Source organism: Mus caroli, unplaced genomic scaffold, assembly GCF_978045245.1.
Source record: "Mus caroli unplaced genomic scaffold, Mus_caroli_1 scaffold_19, whole genome shotgun sequence".
In the NCBI taxonomy this organism is placed as follows: domain Eukaryota; kingdom Metazoa; phylum Chordata; class Mammalia; order Rodentia; family Muridae; genus Mus; species Mus caroli.
In genome coordinates this window covers 2,754,888-2,779,832 of record NW_028227274.1, presented here as the reverse complement: position 1 = coordinate 2,779,832, position 24,945 = coordinate 2,754,888, and the positions used below count along the sequence as shown (strand labels likewise).

Sequence of the window (24,945 nt, the reverse complement as noted above, 5' to 3'; positions counted from 1 at the left end):
TTTTCTTTACTCATACCATCTTTTCTCAATTTCCTCCAAAAAGTCCAAAGCTGATTGTTTTGAACATTAAGCTCAATCTATCCACTCAACCAAGAACCCTGGAAAACTAAAGACAAAGTTAAGAAATGAAAACTCTTCAAATCCTTGAAAATGTCAAGTATCTTCCTAGTCTCAGTACAATATGAAGAGAAATTGCTTACAGGAGCATTTACATGTGATTTGCATTTGATTACTGTTCTTGGGAGGGGACTTTGGCAGCTGATTTCTGTTTAGGAGTTCTGAACATATTTTGATTGTGTTTTCCCTTTCTTTACTCATTGGGAATTCATCTTGGACTAAAGCAGATACAGAGAAACAACTGTGCCCAAGTTTGTGTGCTTTCAGCCAAGCCTACCATCTTTTACTTGTTAAAGCAATAACAATAAACAAACCAAGACAATCAAAAAACAGAATGGGCCAAACTCCTCACTTCTGCCAGTAGCTGTCATCTCAGTGGAAGGTAACGGAAGCACTGGGGACACGCCTGGTTTGTCACTGTCTGTGAATAGCCAACAACTCCATGCTGTACTGATTCTCCTCGTGAGTGTCCCCAAGAATCTGCTTCTCTTAAGTGCTCCCTTCAGTAGAAATGTGCTCTCGTAATAGAAGAATAGAAACAGCAACCCTTTCTTTCTCTGAGAATGAGGACCATGTGCTAAGCTGTACTCACCGTTTTCGTCATGACTGCTGGCTTCTGGTGTGCCCTGCCGCTGGTCTTCCTCAGGTGCCTCTGGATAAATGACGGCGGTGTCTTGTTGCTGCAGAAACTCTTCCACATTCGGATCATGGTTTTGCTCATTTTCTGCATCTGAGTCACACTCATTGTCTTTTACTGAGAGAAACACATCTCTATAAAAAGCTATTTTACCACCTAATTGTTTTTCAAGTTTTTCAAAGTAAGAATTCATTTATCATGATAGAACATATGATCCTTCTTGAAACTGTAGGACACATATCTGAAAGCTAAAAATATATTCTACTTATTTTTGTAATCTATAACGCGTTTGCTTTAGATTCAAGTGCTGTGAATGCTGGAATTCCCAAAGCACCTTATGCTTCAGAGCCGTGCTTCATCTTTTTATACTAAGCACAACTCAGACAAAGTGGGAGAGCCGAGAGAACTTTCTCACTTAATGATCAATCAAGGAAAATCTACCTTTGTTGTTTCTGATCACACCAGTCACCTATCAGAACATTTAAAGTTGTGCATTGGCTCTGAGTCTCTCTCTCTCTCTCCTTTCTCCTCTCTCTCGTTTCTCCTTTCTCCTTTCTCCTCTCTCCTGTCTCCTCTCTCTCTCTCTCTCTCTCTCTCTCTCTCTCTCTCACACACACACACACACACCATCCTTTCAGTTGACTTGTGTAATTTTCCTAGAAAGCAGATTAAGCAATCACCTTGTAGCTAGACATATCAGCAAAACTGCTTTCTAAACAAATCTATTTCCCCTTGGTTTCTTGCCTCTGAGCGTTTAAATTAACCGTAGCTCTATGGAGGAGATGTTTTCCTGAATCCAAAGGTTTAAGAGAAGCAGGACATGCTTCCTTTGGAATGGCGGCTGTGGGATCTGTATGGCAGCCCTGGGGCTCCATGGTCCCTGCTTCCTCCCTGGCTCTGGAGGACAGGATCTACTCCATGCTGTGACTAATGAGCCTACAAGGGTTTGGCTTGCATCTTAATGGCCCTGCCTAACTTATAGGCCACAGGAAAATGTTTGATGCTGACATTTGTAAGAGATGACTGAAGGGTCCTACTCATTCCTTTGTTTCTTTTTTTTTTTTTAAACTAGATATTTTCTTTATTTACATTTCAAATGTTATCCCCTTTCCTAGTTTCCCCTCCAAAAATCTCTTATCCCCTCCCTCCTTGCCCTGCTCCCCAATCCACCCATTCCTGCTTCCTGGCCCAGGCCTTCCCCTATCCTGGGACATAGAACCTTCACAGGACCAAGGGCCTTTCCTCCCATTGATAACTAACTAGGCCATCCTCTGCTACATATATAGCTAGAGCCATGAGTTCCACCATGTGTTTTCTTTGATTGGCAGTTTAGTCCCAGGGAGATCTGGGGTTATTGGTTAGTTCATATTGTTGTTCCTCCTATAGGGCTGCAAATCCCTTCAGCTCCTTGGGTACTTTCTCTGGCTCCTTCATTGGGGGCCCTGTGTTTCAGTCCAATGGATGACTATGAGCATCCACTTCTATATTTGCCAGGCACTGGCTGAGCCTCTCAGGAGACAGCTATATCAGTCTCCTGTCAGCAAGCTCTTGTTGGCATCTGCAATATTGTTTGGGTTTGGTGGTTGTTTATGGGATGGATCCCCAGGTGGGCCAGTGAGATTCCACCTCACACCAGTCAGAATGGCTAAGATCAAAAAATCAGGTGACAGAAGATGCTGGTGAAGATGTGGAGAAAAAGAACACTCCTCCATTGTTGGTGGAATTCCAAGCTGGTACAACCACTCTGGAAATCAGTTTGGTGGATTTCCTCAGAAAATTGAACATAGTACTACCAGAGGATCCAGCAATACCTCTCCTGGGCATATACCTAGAAGATGCTCTAACTTTTAATAAGGACTCATGCTCCACTATGTTCATGGCAGCCTTATCTACAATAGCCAGAAGCTGGAAAGAACCCAGATGTCCCTCAACAGAGGAACGGATACAGAAAATGTGGTACATGTACACAATGGAGTACTAAACAGCTATTAAAAACAATGAATTTATGAAATTCATAAGCAAATGGATGGATCTGGAGGATATCATTCTGAGTGAGGTAACCCAATCACAAAAGAACACACATCATATGCACTTACTGATAAGTGGATATTAGCCCAGAAGCTCAGAATACCCAAGATACAATTTGCAAAACACATGAAACTCAAGAAGGAAGACCAAAGTGTGGATACTTCTTGGAAGGGGGAACAAAATATCCGTGGAAGGAGTTACAGAGACAAAGCTCAGAGCAGAGACTGAAGGAAGGACCATACAGAGACTCCTTTGCTTCTTAACTGGCTTGGGCCCACTACAGTAGGTGGCCTGTTTTAGGAATAAGTCCTTTTGGTCCCTAGGAGCAAGCCCCTTTGTCTATTGGAACTGATTTTCATTTTCATCTACACTCATCGAGTTCACAAGATAAAAGCTGATTCTTGTTTTCTGTGACATGCTCACTCAGTCAACATTGTCTTCTGTCTTGTAGATAACCCGAGCACTGCTTATTTTCTGTCTTCTGATTTCTGTGGCTGTATAACTCAAAGCACAACAGCTACTAACTACTCAGTTCAAGGTGGTCACGAGTTCTGCACTTTTCTAACTTTGATAAAAACGTCATGTACATTCAAAGTATCACCTGAAGACTTTTAGACTATCCATAGATTATACGCATCACATGTAGAGATGGAAAATCTATATTATATAAACCTGTAATTTTACATTACACTTAAATACTACAACCATCCAGTTTTTCTGTAGTGTCTTGTATGCTAAAATTCTTAACCATATAAGGAGGGCAAGATAAAAGATGAGGAAATACACTAAATTCAGGATGCACAAATTCAAAAGCTACTGTCACAAAGACCTCCATCAAAGGCAAGTGACGGGTCTCCACACACACCCACGCCACCTCCCTGAGCTTCTGGCTCCAGGGCTCCTTGCCCTTCCTTTCCTGACCAAAGCAAACAACATGGGGTAAAGGCAGTTCCACCTTCACAAGGATTGTAAGTTTTGAAATGCAAAAGAAACCGAGTTTGGATTGTATTTTATCTTGAAAATTTTCCTTTAAAAATGGGCAGGGTGCTTTCTTTATAAAAATAAAACTGGTCAGATTCTTCTGTCACGGTATCTCAAAGAAACAAAAGTCAGACCAGTTTCAGATATAATTCTGGAAATATTCTTGTTTTAGAACTACAAGTTCAGTACACTTTATCTGGACTATTCTTGGACCACAGATAATTTAATTTTCTGGTTTTTCAATACTGATGTAAATAAATGAGATAGCATTTGGACAGAACCAAATCTAAATATGAAATGTTTGTTCCACATACACCTATACACAAAGCCCTAAGACGATTTTCTACAATATTCTTAGAGGACAATTGGGCTTTCCCCAGCTCTGAGGTCCGCTGAGCTTTCCTGTTAGAGGTAATTTTGCATCTCTTACATAAGGAATGCATCACATTCCTGGAAGGTTGGGAGGCTCAAGAGAACAGCTTTACTTATAGGTAGGGGCAGTGCTTACAAATAGCAGAGGTTCCCCCATTTCTTCTCCAAGCCACATGTCTGGTCTCTAGGCACTTTGTGAGATGCTTCACAGTAGCCCACTGTATGAGTTAAAAAGTGAAGCAAACGATCCTGGTCAAACCAATGCCTTGCTAGACACACAGGAACAGGGAGCAGAGGCTGAATGTAGGCTGGTCTGACTGTCATACTCCTCGAGGAGCAGGACAGAGCCACACCCTGTTGTAACACACACACACACACACACACACACACACACAGAGCACTGCAGTTTTTCCTTTTACTCAGTTCAATATCATATCGACTGACAAATTATAACAGAGGTTTGTTTTTCTCATATGCCACCTCTGTATTCAGAGTGAGTTAATTGTAATATCTTATGTGGAATAGAGTCAATGTATAAATTGGGGCAAGAAAAATTCTGCTTCCCATATTTAGGTCCATTTTAATTATATTAATTTAGGAATGTGCATTCACAACAGATACAGCGTTAAATGGTGAACTTATTTTGAATTGGAACAGAGCATGTATCCTAATTATAATCAGAATATTCACAACATTACATTAAACAGTAGCTATTTGCACCCCAATCTAATTCCCCTGAAGATGTTACTCAAACATTTCTCTTGAGTTTGACTGTTGAGAAAAAGAGCAGCGTCTGCACGCCTGGGTGCCTGTGAGAACATGCCTTCTCTAGGCCTGGGGACTGTATACCAGGTAGATCCGGCAGTCCTCCCTTCTCCCAGTCTGTCCTCTCCTCTCCACACTTTTTTCTTTTGTTTTCTGAGGACAAGGTTCTACACTATAGCCTTGGCTGGTCTTGAACCCACAGCAATCCTCCTGCTCTGCCTTGTGCGTGTTGGTATTACATTATAGGTATGGCCCCCATGCATGACCAGCAGATTGTTCTTTATTTATTAACCTTTACATGGATACTTAAGGATAATCATTATATGAAAGGCAATTACAATATATACACTTTTCAAATAAATATGGAAATGCTGTCTAAAGTAGATAGTTATGAGAGAATTCTTCAGTCGTACTTGCTGCTGGCAAAATGACAATTAGGATTTATAGAATCATAGCATAAGCGCCATGTTTGTTAGTCTGTAAACCATCAGATATCCTTTCCTCCTTCCTTCTCTTTCTTGGCTTTCTTCCTTTTTTAATGCATCTACTTCAAACATAATAATATGCCAACTCTGTAATTTAAAAATGGTTATAGTTCCTTATTGTGCATATGTCCTTCATTTTCCTTTAAGTAAAACAGTTACCACTTGCTAACATAATATGAACACTGATGCTACTGGTAACATTAGCTTTTGATATTACTGATTTTTCTATTTTTAGTTATTACATCTAATGAAAAGTCTATTTGCGATTCAATTAAGTAAGCTCTTCATTTACTCTCCTTCATCGCTACTTGGTGTGAGAACCTAGGCTCTTTTGATGATCATTTCAAATCCTTTAGGGCCAGGTCCCGAGTTTTACTTATTACTCATGGTTTCATTTTATTTCTAACAAAGTAACAGAGTTCTTGTGTTTGGGTCTGAATGCAATGTGAGTGACGGCCGGAGGTGGTGTCTTCCTCCACTCCTCCTCTGTTTTGTTTTAAAGACAAAAACTTACCTTTCTTTCTTTCTTTCTTTCTTTCTTTCTTTCTTTCTTTCTTTCTTTCTTTCTTTCTTTCTGTCTGTCTGTCTGTCTGTCTGTCTCTTTCTTTTTTTTTTTTTTTTGAGACAGGGTTTCACAGAACCTGAACTCCGTGTTTAACTATACTGACTCCTAGTGAGCCACAGAGATCTTCTCATCTCTGCCTTCTCAGTGGTAGGATTCCAGGTGTATACTTTTATTTTTCAAACCTGGGTTCTGGGCATCCAAACTCAAGATGTCAGGCTTGTGGGCAGGCCCTTTCCTGACTCTGCCATCTCCCCTGCCAGTAACAGATGTCCTATGTACATATGTCCTATGTCATACATGCTTAGTGTGGTGTTCCCCCACAACTCCCCTTGTCTCCCTCCCAACTCCTTCCCACCCCATGTATTGCACTCTCCACTGTATGTCACATGTGGTCTATTACCCCCTCCCCTTCATGGCCCCTCCTAATTCCTGGGTCTGCATGAGAGAAGGCATGGGAAATCTGTTTTTCCAAATAGGGCTTGCCTATCTTAATATGGTGGTTAGTACCCATTTCCTGCAACCTCCATTTTCTTTATTGATGAATGTGTATATATACCATATTCTCATTTCCATTTAATCTGTTGGAGGACATCTAATCCTGACTCCATTTCTTTGCTTATCATGACTATAGATGCAATGTACATGGATGTGCAGGATCTCTGTAGTAGGTAGGATACTGATGAGTCCTTTGGCCATGGATTCAGGACTGGTATAGTTGAGACATATGTCAGCTCTATCTTTGGTCTCCAAAAAAACCCTCCAGAGATTTCCATAGTAGCTGCACCAATTTGCACTCCCACCGACAGTACATGGGGCCTCCTCTTTATCCATATTCTTGCCAGCATTTGTTATTATTATTTTTTCCATGATGATAGCTATTCAGACTTCAGGGACTTAGAATCCCAAAGTCACTTGAATTTGTATTTTTCTGATGACTAAGGATTTATATCTCTTCTTCTGAGAACAATCTGTTAAATTCATTAGCACATTTATTGTGTGTATGTTTAATTTTTGTAGTTCTTTATATATTCTACACATTAATACCTTCTTAAAATTATACCTGGCAAAGATTTTTCTGTTTATTTTGCTGCTAGTTTTCCTTTGTTTTAAGATCTAGAAGTCTCTACTCTTTCCCTCATTTTGGGGTTAAAATTTTGGTTGAAGAACTAGAATAGCTGATTAATAAACACAGAGTGCAGTGCAGTGCTGGCAAACTGTGAACTTACAGTGCGGTGCTGGCAAACTGTGAACTTACAGTGCAGTGCTGGCATACAGTGTGAGTTTACAGTGCAGTGCTGGCATACAGTGTGAGTTTACAGTGCAGTGCTGGCATACAGTATGAGTTTACAGTACGGTGTTGGCTTACAGTGTGAATTTACAGTGCAGTGCTGGCATAAAGTGTGAGTTTACAGTGCAGTGCTGGCTTACAGTGTGAGTTTACAGTGCAGTGCTGGCATGCAGTGTGAGTTTACAGTGCAGTACTGGCTTACAGTGTGAATTTACAGTGCAGTGCTGGCTTACAGTGTGAATTTACAGTGCAGTGCTGGCTTACAGTGTGAGTTTACAGTGCAGTGCTGGCTTACAGTATGAGCTTACAGTGCAGTACTGGCTTACAGTGTGACTTTACAGTGTAGTGCTGGCATACAGTATGAGCTTACAGTACAGGGCTGGCTTACAGTGCAGTGCTGGTATAAGGTGTGAGTTTACAATGCAGTGCTGGCTTACAGTGTGAGCTTACAGTGCAGTGCTGGCATACAGTGTGAGCACTAATTGTTCACTGTAGAAGAGATTCCTAGAAACATTCTCTTTTCTGTTTTCTGCAGGCTTAGTACAAGGGCAAACTCACAGGGACAGCAATGGAAAGTGTGGTCACCAGTCTCCATCCTGGGAGACACATGAGAATTCTCCCTCAGGTTCTCACATCTTAGTTCTGGAAATACAAGGGGAAATGAGACAATAAAATCTATTTGAATATGGATTTTTTTTTTCTAGAAGACAACAATGTCCATACCTTATGACTGGTTAACCTAGATGTTTATAAAGTAATGTGATGGGCTAGGGGTTTGGCTTAAAGGTAGAATCCTTGCTTGATAAACATAAGGACAAATAGGAAAAGAGGAGAAAAGGGAACTAACAGCATTCCTGAGACCTTTTGTCCAAACTCCAAAGTGAATAAATAATCAAGAGAAACTTCTTAGATTAAGACTTTCCAAGGAACGGCAGATATAATAAGTTATATATTACTTCTGACCAATTAAAGGGACTGTGCTATAATATGCACAGTAATCAGATGAATCACCAAAAACCATGGAAAGTGAAAAAGACCAATCAACAAGTTTTTACTTCATCAGTTTATTTATGTCATTCCTAAAATGATGGCAACAATGATTGCTGGGGGCTAGTGATGCCATGGAGAAAAGTGGGGGAGGGGTGGGTGGCTAAAGAAACTGAGGAGCCTTGACATGGAAGTTAGAGCTCTGTGCCCTGACTATGAATGCAAGTGTCAGTATTTTAGTTGTGACCTCAATTATCATTTTGCAGAATTGGGGGAAACCCATCTAAAGGGCAAGCAAAGTCTCTGAAATTTTATAAATCTATAACTCTGTGAAATTTCTACAGATATGTAATTATGTAAAAAATAATATTCATTTAAAATAGGTAAAATATATTGGAAATATAGAGTCAAAGAGGGAATGCTTGTCATTTTAGCCATAAGATTATTCTTGGTAAGGAAAACAAAGATGGCAAACACAGGTCATTTAAAAATCTAAAAGGTTTGTTTGTGAATGGATGACAGAACTTGTCAAAGTCAGAAGTCACTATTTAGCATATGTGCTGAACTCTAAAACTCACATTCTAAGGTTCAGATGCATCTGTCTCTCATCATTTTAGATTGTTCATGGAAACTTTTACAGCCATCTCTAAGGGGCAGTGAAGGCCCCACCTCAGCTTTTCCATGCCTGGTCCCAACAATACTGACCTGCCTAGGAAAACCCATGGAGACAGCAAACGCCAGCAAATACCTGAATTCAAACTTCACAGTGCTGAAACTTTAACTGAGAGTAAGATATTGCTCTCTGTACTTTTCCAGGCTATTCTGCCTTTTTTTTTTTTTTTTTTTGTATCTTCCCAGCTTCTAATAATATGCCAATATCTGTGGCACAGATTGAAAATGCCTAATTTAAAACTGCAAAAGTAAGTTTTGGCTGTTAGGGCATTTGGGCTTTATGGTTTGGCTTAGGTATGCTCAGCTGCTTCCTTTTACGCTAGTATCTTAAGATCTGAAGAAGTGACAGATAGGAAACACTTCAGATAAGGAACACTCAAGCTGTGTAACCCACTGGAAAAGCCTCAGCAACTGTAGTTCATGATGTCTGTGAGGACCTGCCAACAGGGACAAAGATGAAATGTGAAGCAAGGTTCAACTGGGATGAAGAAGGCACAAACTGTTTCATGATTCCTATCACATGTTTCTGCTGACAGTGGGGAGATTGACAGAGCAGGCACCTGTAGATGCAAGGAGATTAAGTCCAGCAGGCATTCTGGAGACAGTACCAAAGTACCACCATCACCGTTGGAGTCCTTCTTTGACACCAGCACCCCTAGTAACTGTGGCATCCTATGGCCTGGATGAAATGGTCCAGTTTAATTTGATGTACCAGAAAGGGGCTCAAAGAAGAGAAAAATATCAAGTTCTCTTCCAGGTTCTTTTGTTCAGCCCTGCAGTGGTTTCCAGGTAGAGACAATGATGACAGTGATCAAGGTATCTGCAAACTGGGAGTAAGGGGAGCTCTGGCCTGATTGAACACAGGAGTCCTCCTCCCAGTCTTCTGCATCATTCCTTGAATGCAGCTGCAGGACTGCAGCAGCCAAGGAGTAAGTAAAGTCCCAGACCTTTGATTTGATGACTGACAAGGGGAATTTCCAGGGAACCACAAATTCTGGTGAGTTCATGACAATGGAAATGCTCAGGAAAGTGACCTCCTTAGATTATTAGTCAGCTCCTGGCTCTCTACGCAAACTGTTTATGTCTGAATCTGACCACAGAACTGACACACAGTCTAGGTCACTACCCATTCCACTGACACTGGGTAATAGGCACAGGACAGATCCAAATAGTACTGTGACTGATTAGGAAACCGAAGCCTCCAGCAAAGGGCTCACTGCTTACAGCCTACATACAACTGGGTATACTGCCTGCTAAACACCAAGTCTTAAAAAAAAAAAAGATCAGAAATCTAACCCTACTGCAAAAGCTCAGTCCAGAATTATCTGACATATGAAACCAGCAAATCTCAACCTTCAAGGGAAAGAAATACCAAAACCGCAACAGTGAGGCAGAAGCTGGGGTCATCACTTAAACATTTTAAGGCACTGAGTTTGAAAGTGCTTTAAAAAATCAGGATAAATGCTTTTGTAGGAGATTGATAGAGTCCAGTGGAAGTAGCTCTGAAATAAGAACAATGTTTGGAAGGGCTAAATGGAAGGAAGCCTTTACAGTTATCTGCCTTTGGTAAAGAAAATAGTGAATCACATCCATTATCACATCCATGGAGGAATTGCATAAATTTGTGCCACCATCGAGCATTTGAAAGATGCAGGGGTGGTGGTTCCTACCACATCTCCCTTTAACTCTCCTATCTGGTCAGTGCAGGACACAGATGGATTGTGGAGAATGACAGGTGACTATTTAAAACTCAGTCAGGTGGTGACTCTGACTGCAGCTGCTGTGCCAGATGTGGTGTCTTCTGGTATGCAGCTATTGATCTAGCAAATATCTTCTCAGTACCTGTCCATAAGGAACACCAGAAGCAATTTGCTTTCAGTTGGCAAGGCCAGCAGTATACTTTTACGCTTTTGCCTGAAGGATATATTAGCTCTCCTGCCTATGTCATCACTTCGACAGCTCTTCATTGTCTATCTCTTCCCAAAAGTAACACATTGGTGCACTATGTTGATGACATTATGCTGATTGGACCAAGTGAGCAGGAGGTAGCAACTACTTTGGACTCATTGGTAACTCATATATGAGTCAGAGAATGAGAAATAAATCAACCAAAATTCAAGGAGTGTCTACTTCAGTGAAATTCTTAGGAGTCCAGTGGTGTGGGGGCATGCAGATATTTCTTCTAAAGTGAAGGATAAGTTATTTTACCAGGCTCCTCCCACCACCAAGAAAAAAAGCACAATATTTTGGGTCTATTTGGATCCTATAGCCACTAAACTTCTCACTTGGGTGTATCATTCTAGTCATATACCAAGTGACTTGGAAAGCTGCTAGCTTTGTGTGGGGCATGGAACAGAAGGCTCTTCACCATGTCGAGGTAGCTATGCAGGCTGCTCTACCACTTGCATCATATGGTCCAGTAAACCCTATGGTACTTGAGATGTCGGTGGCAGTCAGGGGTGCTATTTGGAGCTTTGGCAGGCCCCTATAGGTGATCCACACAGAAGAAACCTTTGGGATTTTGGAGCAAGGCTCTACCATCATCTGCAGACTATTCTCCCTTTGAAAGACAGCGCTTGGCCTGCTATCGGGTCTAACTGGAAGCTGAACATTTGGTAATATATATGGTAGCCACCAAGCTGCTGTATGACCTGAAATGCCCACCATGAGTTGGGTGTTATTCAATCTACCAAGTCATAAAGTAGAACTTGCATAGCAGCAATTTATTATCAAATGGAATGGCATATATACATGATCAGACCTGAGCAGGTCCTGAAGGCACAAACAACTTACAGGAAAAAGTTGCCTAAACACCCGTGACTTGTACTCCCATTACAATGCTGTCTGCTGCTACACATGCACCTATATCCTTATGGGGTGTTCTTGTGGTCTGTTGACTGAGAACACTTGGTCTGGCTTACTGATGGTTCTGCACATTTTGTAGGTACCATTTAGAAGTGGATTGCTGAAGCATCACAGCCTCTTTCTGGGAGAACCCCAAAGACACTGGCAAAGGAAAATCTTCACATTGAGTAGAACTTCAGGCACTACACATGGTCATACATTTATTTTGAAGGAGAAATGGTCAAATGTGTGATTGTTTACAGACTCATTGCTGTAGCCAAATGGATTGGCTAAATGGTCAGGGACTTGGAAAGATCATGAATGGAAAATGGTAATAAAGACATCTGGGCAAGAAGTATATGAGATAGATCTCTCGAAATGGGCAAAGGACATGAAGATACTTGTGTCCCATGTGAATGCTCATCAAAAGAAGAAGGAGTTCAGAATCAAGTAGATAGGATGACCTGTTCTTTGGAGACTCAGCCTCTTTCCCCAGCTATTCCTGCCACTGGCCAATGAGCACATGAACAAAGTGGCCATGGTGGCAGAGACAGGGGTTATGCTTGGGCTCAAAAACATGGACTTCCACTCACCAAGGCTGACCTGGCTACAGCTGCTGCTGAATGCCAGATCTATCAACAGCAGAGACCAACACTGAGGCCCAGATATGGCACCACTGCCCAAGGTGGTGGCAGATTGACTATACTGGACCACACCCTCTGTGAAAAGGACAATGCTTTGTCCTTGAGAAGACACACTTATTTTGGGTTATGGATTTGTCTTTTCTGCATGTAATGTTTCTGTTAAAACCACCATCCGTGGGCTTACAGAATGCCTTATCTTGCCATCATGGTATTCCACACAGTATTGCTTCTGACCAAGGAACTCATTTCTCAGCCAGAGAAGTGCAACAGAGGGCTCACACTCATGGAATCCACTGGTCTTACCATTTCCCCTACCATCTGAAGCAGATGGCCTGATAGAAATATGGAATGGCCTTTTAAAGGCACAGTTATAGTGTCAAGTAGGTAGCAACAGCCTGGAGGGCTTGTATAGGGTTCTTGAGAAGGAGGTATGTGCTTTCAATCAACATCTAATATATGGTACAGTCTGTTCCATAGCCAGAATTCAAGGGTCCTGGAATCAAGGGGTTGAAAGGGAATAGTTCCATTCACTCTAACTCCAAATGACCCATTAGGAAAGTCTTATCTTCCTGTTCCTGTGACCTTAAGTTCTGCTGGTCTGGAAATTTTGGTTCCAGAGTGGGATGTGGTCCTTCCAGGAGCCACAACAAACATTCCATTGAACTGGAAGCTCAGACTTCCCCTGGTCATTTTGGGCTTCTGATGCCCTTAAACCTATAGGGTAAGAAAGGAATAAGTGTTAGGAGTGATGTTGACAAAGATTAACAAGGGGAGGAAATTGGATTGCCTCTCCACAATGGAGGTACGAAGGATTATGTCTGGAGTGCAGGAGATCTTTCAGGGCATCTCTTAGTACTACCGTGTACTACTACTACTAACTGCCATGAGTGTGTGTCATATTTTGTTAAGAATGTGTTTGTACAGATATTTGTGTTTTCTTTCCTCAATTTCTTTATCATGTGATGTAACAATTAAAAGAACTTCAATGTCTGTCATATTTAAGTTTGAGATACTAAAAGAATGTCCTTTAAGGGACATTGCCACCTATTGTAAGTTTATAAATACATTTATGATTGTATGAGGGATAGGTATATCATGTTAGCTGTAGTTATGACCTAGTTAAATATATAATGCATTTTTAGTATATGTAGGAGAATTATATCATGTTTAGGTGTTATTATTATCTGGTTATTGTTTCCATTTAGAAATTAATCATTTGATGGCTATTCTTGGTTGTCAGTTTGGCTATGTCTGAAAAAAAATAAGGAATTTTTGCTTAATGTGAAGTAAAAAGATCCATTTCCAATTTGAATCTTTGAGGTAGGAAGACACACATTTAACTCAGATCTATTCTGGGCCACACATTCTGCTGGAATCCTATATAAGGACATGGAAGAAGGAAGTTTCTGTTCTTTGCTTGCTTGCCCTCACCTTTCTAACAAGTCTATCCCTTCACTGGCTTTAGAGCCTATTTCTTCAGGATTCCAGGATATACTGAAGATCAACTGAAGCATCCATCTTTGTGGACTGAGCAAGTATAGGATTCTTGAACGTTCTGTTTACAGCCAGGCATTTTTGGACCAGCTAGACTGCTGCTTGCACCTGCAAGTAATTTCAATAAATCCTCTTCACACACACACACACACACACACACACACACACACACACACACATTTATATAGGTCATCTGCCATGTAGCTACATAGCCAGTATGAAAAAGCTAGACTGGTGTCCTGGGTCCCTCGGAGATCACTATGCACAGGTGAGCACACAGACTGTGGAGCTTGAGCAAGCAGACTGCAGAAGCTACAGAGTTACTGGGACAGACACCTCTTTGGGCTCCAGACATCCCGGTACCTCCCCCCACTTCCCCCAGAGGAGAGGTGGTCACCTGACAAGGCTCTGACCACCCAAGCAGGTGAGGGAGCCATCTTGTGTCCTAGGTCCCTCAGAGACCAGTCTGCACAGGGGAACACTCAGACTGTGGAGGGTGAGCAAGCAGAGTACAGAAACAACAGGCCTTCATCTTTAGCCAGGAGGCAGGTCTGAGCACCAGACCTACATGCACCTTCCCTGCAAGAGGAGAGCTTGCCTGCAGAGAGTATTCTGACCACTGAGACTCAGGAGAGAGCTGTACTCCCAGGACTGGTGACAGAGGCTAACAGAATCACAGGGGTAATGAGCTCCAGCCAGAGACAGCTAGAACATCTAACACCAGAGATTACCAGATGGCAAAAGGCAAACATAAGAATCTTACTAACAGAAACCAAGGCAATTCACCATCATCAGAATCTAGCACTCCCACCTCAGCCAGTCATGGATACCCAAACACACCCGAAAAGCAAGATTCGGATTTAAAATCATATCTCATGATGCTGGTAGAGGACTTTACGAAGGGCATTAATAACTCACTTAAAGAAATTCAGGAGAACACTGCTAAACAGGTATAAGTCCTTAAAGAGGAAACACAAAAATCCTTTAAAGAATTACAGGAAAATACAACCAAAGAGGTGATGGAATTGAACAAAACCATCCAAGACCTAAAAAAGGAAGTAGAAACAATAAAGACACCTCTGGAGATAGAAACCCTAGGAAAGAAATCAGGAACCATAGATGCGAGCATCAGCAACAGAATACAAGAGATGGAAGAGAGAATCTCAGGTGCAGAAGATTCCATGGAGAACATAGAGAACAATCAAAGAAAATGCAAAATGCAAAAAGATCCTAACTCAAAACATCCAGGAAATCCAGGACACAATGAGAACACCAACCCTATGGATAATAGGAGTAGATTAGGATGAAGACTTTCAACTTAAAGTTCCAGCAAGTATCTTCAACAATATTATAGAAGAAAACTTCCCAAACCTAAAGAAAGAGATGCCCATGAACATACAAGAAGCCTACAGAACTCCAAATAGACTGGACCAGAAAAGAAATTCCTCCCGACACATAATAATCAGAACAACAAATGCACTAAATAAAGATAGAATATTAAAAGCAGTAAGAAAAAAAGATTAAGTAACATATAGAGGCAGGCCTATTAGAATTACACCAGACCACTCACCAGAGACTATGAAAGTCAGAAGATACTGGACAAATGTAATACGGACCCTAAGAGAACACGAATACCAGCCCAGGCTACTATACTCAGCAAAACTCTCAATTATCATAGATGGAGAAACTGAAGTATTCCATGGCAAAATCAAATAAACACAATATCTTTCCAGGTATCCAGCCCTTCAAAGGATAATAAGGGGAAAACCCCAACACAAGGATGGAAACTACACCCTAGTAAAAGCAAGAAAGTAATCCTTCAACAAACCTAAAAGAAGAGAGCTGCAAGAACAGAATTCCAACTTTAACAACAAAAATAACAGGAAGCATCAAATACTTTTCTTTAATTCCTCTTAACATCAATGGACTCAATTCCCCAATAAAAAGACAGAGACTAATAGATTGGCTACATGAAACCTACCTTAGGGACAAAGACAGATGCTATCTCAGAGTGAAAGGCTGGAAAACAATTTTCCAAGCAAACGGTCCAAAGAAACAAGCTGGAGTAGCCATTCTAATATCGAATAAAATTAACTTCCAACCCAAAGTTATCAAAAAAGGCAAGGAAGGGCACTTCATACTCATCAAAGGTAAAATTTAACAAGATGAACTCTCAATTCTGAACATCTATGCTCTAAATGCAAGAGCAGCCACATTCATTAAAGAAACTTTAGTAAAGCTCAAAGAACTCATTGAACCTCAAACAATAATAGCGGGAGACTTCAACACCCCACTCTCACCAATGGAAAGATCCTGGAAAGAGAAACTAAACAGAGACACATGGACACTAACAGAAGTTATGAAACAAATAGATTTAATAGATATCTACAGAACATTTTATCCTAAAACAAAAGAATATACCTTCTTCTCAGCATCTCATGGTACCTCCTCCAAAACTGACCATATAATTGGTCACAAAACAGGCCTCAACAGATACAAAAATATTGAAATTATCCCATGCATCCTATCAGATCACCACGAACTAAGGCTGATCTTCAATAACAGCATAAAAAATAGAAAGCCAACATTCACGTAGAAACTGAACAACACTCTACTCAATGAAACCTTGGCCAAGGATGAAATAAAGAAAGAATTTAAAGACTTTTTAGAGTTTAATGAAATGAAGGCACAACATACCCAAACTTATGGGACACAATGAAGGCAGTCCTAAGAGAAAAATTCATAGCCCTGAGTGCCTCCAAAAAGAAACCTAGAGAGAGCATACACTAGCAGACTGACAGCACAACTAGAAGCTCTAGAACTAAAGGAAGCAAGTTCACCCAAGAGGAGTAGATGGCAGGAAATAATCAAACTCAGGACAAAAATCAACCAAGTAGAAACAAAAAGAACTATACAAAGAATCAACCAAACCAGGAGCTGTTTTTTTTTTTTTTGTTTTTTTGTTTTTGTTTTTTTTTTTTTTTTTAGAAAATCAACAAGATAGATAAACCCTTAGCCTGAATAACTAGAGGGCAGAGGGACAGTATCCTAATTAACAAAATCAGAAATGAAAATGGAGACATAACAACAGAACCTGAGGAAATCCAAAACATCATCAGATCCTACTATGAAAGCCTATATGGAACAAAACTGGAAAACCTGGATGAAATGGACAATTTTCTAGACAGATACCAGGTACCAAAGTTAAATCAGGATCAGATTAATGATCTAAACAGTCCCATTTCCCCTAAAGAAATAGAAGCAGTCATCTATAGTCTCCCAACCAAAAAAAGCCCTGGACCAGACAGGTTTAGTGCAGAGTTCTATCAGACCCTCAGACCTAATTCAAACTCTCCTCAAACTATTCCACAAAATAGAAACAGAAGGTACTCTACCCAAATCATTCTATGAAGCCACAAATACTCAGATTGCTAAACCACAAAAATATCCAACAAAGAAAGAGAACTTCAGACCAATTTCCCTTATGAATATTGATGCAAAAATACTCAATAAAATCCTCATAAACTGAATCCAAGAACACGTCAAAATGATCATTCATCATGAACAAGTAGGCTTCATCCCAGGGATGCAGGGATGGTTTTATATAGGGAAATCCATCAATGTAATCTACTATATAAACAAACTCAAAGTCAAAAACCACATGATCATCTTGTTAGATGCTGAGAAAGCATTTCACAAAATCCAACACCCCTTCATGATAAGTCATGGAAAGATCAGGAATTCAAGGCCCATACCTAAACATAGTAAAAGCAATCTACAGCAAACCACTAGCCAACATCAAACTAAATGGAGAGAAACTCACAATCCCACTAAAATCAGGGACTAGACAAAGCTGCCCACTTTCTCCCTACCTATTCAATATAGTACTTGAAGTTCTAGCCAGAGCAATTTGACAACAGAAGGAGATCACGGGGATACAAATTGGAAAGGAAGAAGTCAAAATATCACTATTTGCAGATGATATGATAGTATATATAAGTGACCCTAAAAATTCCACCAGAGAACTCCTAAGCCTGATAAACAGCTTCAGTGCAGTAGCTGGATATAAAATTAACTCAAACAAGTCAATGGCCTTTCTCTACACAAAGGATAAACAGGCTGAGAAAGAAATTAGGGAAACAACACCCTTCTCAATAGTCACAAATAACATAAAATACCTTGGTGTGACTCTTACTAAGTAAGTGAAAGATCTGCATGATAAGAACTTCAAGTCTCTGAAGAAAGAAATTGAAGAAGATCTCAGAAGATGGAAAGATCTCCCATGCTCATGGATTGGCCAGATTAATATAGTAAAAATGGCTATCCTGCCGAAAGCAATCTACAGATTCAATGCAATCCCCATCAAAATTCCAACTCAATTCTTCACTGAGTTAGAAAGGGCAATATGCAAATTCATTTGGAATAATAAAAAAAACCTAGGATAGCAAAAACTATTCTCAAGGATAAAAGAACCTCTGGTGGAATCACCATGTCTAACCTCAAGCTGTACTACAGAGCAATTGTGCTAAAAACTGCATGGTACTGGTACAGCGACAGACAGGTACATTAATAGAATAGAATTGAAGACCCAGAAATGAATCCACTCACTCTGGTCACTTGATCTTGACAAAGGAGTTAAAACCATCCAGTAGTAAAAAGTGAGCATTTTCAACAAATGGTGCTGGCACAACTGTTGGTTATCATGTAAAAGAATTCAAATTGATCCATTCTTATCTCCTTGTTCAAAGCTCAAGTCTAAGTGGATCAAAGAACTCCACATAAAACCAGAGACACTGAAATTTATAGAGGAGAAAGTGGGGAAAAGCCTCGAAGATATGGGCACAGGGGAAAAATTCCTAAACAGAACAGCAATGGCTTGTGCTGTAAGATAAAGAATTGACAAATGGGACCTCATAAAATTGCAAAGCTTCTGTATGCAAAAGACAATGTCAATAAGACAAAAAAGCCCACCAGCACATTGGGAAAAGATCTTTACTAATCCTAAATCTAATAGAGGGCTAATATCCAATATATAGAAGTTAGACCCCAGAAAACCAAATAACCCCATTAAAAATGGGGTACAGAGCTAAACAAAGAATTCTCAACTGAGGAATACTGAATGGCTGAGAAACACCTGAAAAAATGTTCAACATCCTTAATCATTAAGGAAATGCAAATCAAAACAACCCTGAGATTCCACCTCACACCAGTCAGAATGGCTCAGATCAAAAGTTCAGGTGACAGCAGATGCTGGCAAGGATGTGGAGAAAGAGGGACACTCCTCCATTGGTGGTGGGATTGCAAGCTGGTACAATCACTTTGGAAGTCAGTCTTTCTGAGGGGGTTCCTCAGAAAATTAGACATAGTACTACTGGAAGTTCCAGCAATACCTCTCCTGAGCATATACCTAGAAGATGTTCCAACTGATAATAAGGACACATGTTCCACTATGTTCATAGCAGCCTTATCTATAATAGCCAGAACCTGGAAACTGGAAAGAACCCAGATGTCCCTCAACAGAGGAATGGATACAGAAAATGTGGTACATTTACACAATGGAGTACTACTCAGCTATTAAAAAGAATGAATTTATGAAATTCCTAGGCAAATGGATGGACCTGGAGGATATCATCCTGAGTGAGGTAACCCAATCACAAAAGAATTCACATGATATATACTAACTGATAAGTGGACATTAGCTCAGAAACTTAGAATACCCAAGATACAAGATACAATTTGCAAAACATGAAACTCAAGAAGAACGAAGACCAAAATGTGGACACTTTGCCCCTTCTTAGAATTGGGAACAAAACACCCATGGAAGGAAGAGACAAAGTTTGGAGCTGAGACGAAAGGATGGACCATCTAGGGATTGCCATACATATCCATCCCATAATCAGCCTCCAAACACTGACACCATTGCATAGGCCAGCAAGATTTTGCTGAAAGGACCCTGATATAGCTGTCTCTTGTGAGGCTATGCCTGTGCCTGGCAAATACAGAAGTGGATGCTCACAGTCATCTATAGGATGGAACACAGGGTCCCCAATGGAGGAGCTAGAGAAAGTACCCAACGAGCTAAAGGGGTCTGCAACCCTAAAAGTAGAACAACAATATGAACTAAGCAGTACTCTCCTGGAGCTCATGTCTCTAGTTGCATATGTAGCAGAAGATGGCCTAGTTGGCCTTTATTGGCAAGAGAGGCCCTTTGGTCTTGCAAACTTTATATCCCTCAGTACAGGGGAACGCTGGGGCCAAGAAGTGGGAGTAGGTGGGTATGGGAGTGGGGGTTGTTAATGGGGGACTTTTAGTATAGTATTTGAAATGTAAATGAAGAAAGTATCTAATTAAAAAAATGTTTGTAAGAAACCTTTTATAACCCATTCCAGGATCCCACTATTCTGATACCAACAGCCACATGACTGGTCAGAAGAAAGCTGCCCACCAGTGTCCTTCCTAACACCAACTCAACAGATTCCACAGAATATTGCCTGTAAATTCAATAATGTACAAAATGTCCACATTGGGCTTTCCAGGGAATCAAGGTTGTTTCAATATTTGAACACTCATTAAAATACAACCCACCATCTCAATGGGTTGAGCCACAAAACCGCATAATTTAACTAACATGAAACAAAACAATGAAAAAAAAACCCACTATTTACGAGGTAAACTCTGAGCAAAATAGAAATTTTAGCAAGCAAGACAATTTTAGAAAGAAGGAAAGCAAAGGAAAATAGTTCCCAATTTGAGAGCATCTGTTAAGCTACAGCAATCAGGTTTGTGCAGTGCTGGCAAAGGCTGAGCTGACCAAGAGATCTGAGCACAGTGCAGGAGCAGTTCCACCTAAATAAAGAAGACTAATTACTGACAAAACAAAGCCAGTTTAATACAACAAGTCAGTCTTTCCAACAAAGTGCTGAAACAACATCTGTATCAATCACGAATGACCCGTGACTTCACATCTTAAAAATCCTAACTAAACGAGCCCTTATATGACACTGAAAACATGGTTTATAAAAAGAAGAACTTAGTGATTCAGCCCTAACAATGAAAATGTTTGTCCTGGGAAAAGTCTAGGCCAAGAGAATGAGAAGACAACATGAGGGCTGGAAAGTATTACTAAGGGTCAGGGGTGCTGCTCAGGGGTGGCATGGTGCTGAGACCCTGACCAATCCCCAGCATCAGAAAGGCATGATTTTACAACTGTTTATCTGTAATGTAGATGTAATAAAACAACTCAGAACAACAGCCGGTTCACTGAGGACAGACATAAGGAAACACCAAGCAGGTTCAGCTTCGTAGGTACTAAGGAAGGAAATACAAGTCAAACCACACTCACCATGAATACACACATTTAAGGTCAGAGAAGAGTAACAGTTATTGCAGGGCTCGGGGTATCAGTCAGTGACCAAGTACGACTGAGCATGTGCAAGAGCAAAGAAAACAGCAGCAGCACAGAAAACAACAAGACCAAGCAGCAAAGTGCTGCAGAGGAACTGCTCCTACAGCTGCCAGGTCACACAGCCACTCTGCTCAACAGTTTGCTGGCTTTTTACAATAGTAAGCATACTTAATATATGTTGCAAAAATTCTACCTCTGGACATTTATTCTACAGAACTGTAAGTGTGTTCTCAGCCTCCTGAATCCTGCTCATTAGTGTTCTGAGGCTTTACATAGTTCTACAAAGTAGACCTGATTCATGTAACAGGATGCATCTGGCACGTTGTCTATTGAAATATTATTCCAAAGAAGAGATAACAGATTGATGCTTAGTGAAAGGTGCCTAATATCAAATAGTTTCACAATAGATGGTTCTATTTTTATGACATTCCCCAAGGAGAGAAACTATAGTAGCAAGAGTCTGGACTATGACAGCCAGCGTGTAAGTGGGAGGAAGATGTCACCAGAGAGGAATCACACTTGTGAGTTTTACTGGTGTAACTTTGTACTGACTGTGTGTGTAAAGTGCATAGGGCTATACATCAACAATCAAAAAGTTAATTTTAAAAAGTGATTCTTGGGTTAGTGTTTAGAAAAACAAGAAACACTCAATTTTCTAATTATAGGTTCTAATTCTATAAATGGAAATGTCGAATTATAGTGTATCTAATTTAAAAAAGTTTCTTGACACCAATTGATAATTATATTCTGCAATAGATTTTATTTAATTAATAAATAAAAGTAAAATCAAACTTGTGTCCACATGTGTGATCTTAGCACTTGGGGAGACTGAGGTAGGAGAATGGTTACCAAGTTTGAGACCAGCCAGAACTATATGGTCAGTTTAGGGAGACTGTGGGTTGTATAATGAGACTCTGTTTCAAAAACATGAAACAAACAGCAAATGGAATGGAACCCAGAAAGCCTGTGGGTACTTTTAGACTAAGAAATAAGGAGGCCACAGGTAAGAGTGAAAGCCAGAAAGGAAGAAACACTACGTGCTTAAAAGACTACTAATAAATATATAACATACCTACACATGCAGGTTATTAATTTTTACCTTTACTTAAGGAAAACATCAGGAGTCTCAAATCTTAGTTGCTATAACACTAGGGTATTACGTACTAGAGTTGTCTAGAGTCTGAATGAGAATATATATGAAATGTTCAGCCTAATGCCTAGCATGCAGCAACTTCTCAGTAAGTTATGGCTGCTGTAATGGATCTTAAGAAGTCACAGAATTGTTTGGAGACTATTACCCTCACTATGGGTACAATTTGGAGATCATTGTCCAAAACATTGTGACCTCAAATTAATTCATTCAACTCTAAGAGCAGGGTCAAGTGGACTGACAGTTATAGGAATGATTTAGTTAACTATTCTATTCTCATGCTCATTATTTGAGAGTTTACAATGAACGTGAAATTCTGCTAGGTGTTAGAACCTGAAATTGCAAAGACCTTATTATTAATCTCAAGGAACAGTTTAAAGGAGAGAGTATTGTTAAATGAAAGAGACAGTTATTATTATAGGTGCTGCAACAGGATGCCATTGGACTGCATGACATTATATAACTACTTGTTTATTGCTATTGAAGTTGTCCCAAAGGGTTGACTTGACAGACACTGGCATCTGATACAGTTGAAATGGTGAATAACATCAGCTAAGCTCTGTTCATTTCCAGCCATCCATGTTTCTTTGCTATGCTTCCTTATTGTGAGCTAAAAGAGTTAAGATAAACTACCTGCCTATATACAAGCTGTTTACCACTTTTTAAAAAAAAAAACCACAGATTAAATAAAAAACCAGATTTCCCAATCCACATGAATGCCCTATGGCTGTGCGGAGGTTAACAGCATAAACCTCTAAATTCAGAACAGTTGGCTTCAAGTCCTGCACATACGACAGTGACTCTGAAAAAGAGTCCAATTTTATATCAATTCTTTCATCTACAAAGCAAGGATTTTACCTGTTTCACTATATGAAAGTCAGACACTGTTTAGAACATTGGCACACAGAACACAAAGCATACAATAACAGTACACTACAATTATTAATATTAATAGACTGGACAAGAAAAGAAAATCTTCAATTTAATAATCAAAACACATCTATAGAACGAAGAAAAATATTAAAAGAAGCAAGAGAAAAAAGTTAGGAAACACACAAAGGCAGACATATCAGAAGTATATCAGACTTCTCAACAGAGACTTTAAGAGGTAGAAGGGCCTCTTTCGGTCGGCACCAGCTTGGGGGCACCTTGGGTACAAACTTGGCAGATGGTCCCATGATCCTCAGAGGACTTTCCACGTCCCAGGCACCCTAGCATACCCAGGATCTTAGGATCACTGGTGAGTGGAATGCAACATCTGTTCCAAAACAATCGTGAGGGGCCTGTGACAGCAGGAGCAAGGACACAGGAGCCCTGCCTGACCAGCAGCTTGGGTTCCTTCTGGTCGGCACTGGATTACCTTAGTTTCGAATACAGCAGACAGCCCCATTGTCCTCAGAGGAGGTACTACTTCCAGGCAATGTAACACGCCCAGGATCTTAGGATTCCAGAATCCCAGGATCTCAGGATCTCAGAGGAAGCTTGACTGCCAAGAACTCTGACATACCCAGAATCTCGGGTTTACAGGAGCTCGGAATCACATGATCACAGAGAAAGCTGGACTCTGAGGAGTTCTGACACAACCAGGATTACAGGAAAGATAGGCTCCAATCAGATATATTGATGGCAGGGAGCACGTGAGGTAATCAGATGGCAGGAGGCAAGGATAAGAACAGAAGCAACAGAAACCAAGGTTACTTGGCATCATCAGAACTAAATTCTCCCACCATAGCAAATCCTGGATACATCATCATACCAGAAAAGCAAGATATGGATCTAAAGTCACTTCTCCTGATGATGATTGAGGACTATAAAGGAAATAAATAACTCCCTTAAAGAAATACAGGAGAACACATCCAAACAGGTGAAAGAATTCAACAAAATCATCCAGGATCTAAAAATGGAAGTAGAAACAATAAAGAAATCAAAAAGGGAGAGACCACTCTGGAAACAGAAAACCTAGGAAAGAAGTCAGGAGCCAGGGGTGCAAGCATAACCATCAGAATACAAGAGATAGAAGAGAGAATCTTAGGTGCAGAAGATACCATAGAAAACATTGACACAACAGTCAAAGAAAATGTGAAATACAAAAAGATCCTAACCCAAAACATCCAGGAAATCCAGGACACAAGGAGAAGACAAAGGCAGGAGGATTTCTGAGTTCCAGGCCAGCCTGGTCTACTGAGTGAGATTCAGGACAGGCAGGGCTATATAGAGAAACACTGTCTCCAAAAACAATCAATCAAACAAACAAATAACAACAACAACAACAAAAAATGAAACAAAACCCAAAAAGAAAAAATGAAAAAAAGGATAATAGGTATAGATGAGAAGATTTCCAACTTAAAGGGTCAGTAAGTATCTAAAATTTCCCCAACCTAAAGAAAGAGATTCCCATGAACATACAAGAAGCCTACAGAACTCCAAATAGTTTGGACCAGAAAAGAAATTCCTCCTGTCACATAATAATCAAAACACCAAATGCACAAAACAAAAAAAAGAATATATTAA

General features: G+C 40.3%; 1 protein-coding gene across 9 annotated transcripts in view; it reads right to left on the bottom strand.

Moving 5' to 3' along the window:
• Zeb1 (zinc finger E-box binding homeobox 1) overlaps positions 1–24,945 on the bottom strand; it is a 183,508-nt gene that overhangs the window by 17,615 nt on the left and 140,948 nt on the right. For all 9 annotated transcript variants that reach the window (XM_029471837.2, XM_021150623.3, XM_029471835.2 and 6 more), the window contains one exon: positions 710–871. In XM_029471837.2, the coding sequence (XP_029327697.1) occupies positions 710–871 (162 nt within the window). The remainder of the gene's footprint in view (positions 1–709; positions 872–24,945) is intronic.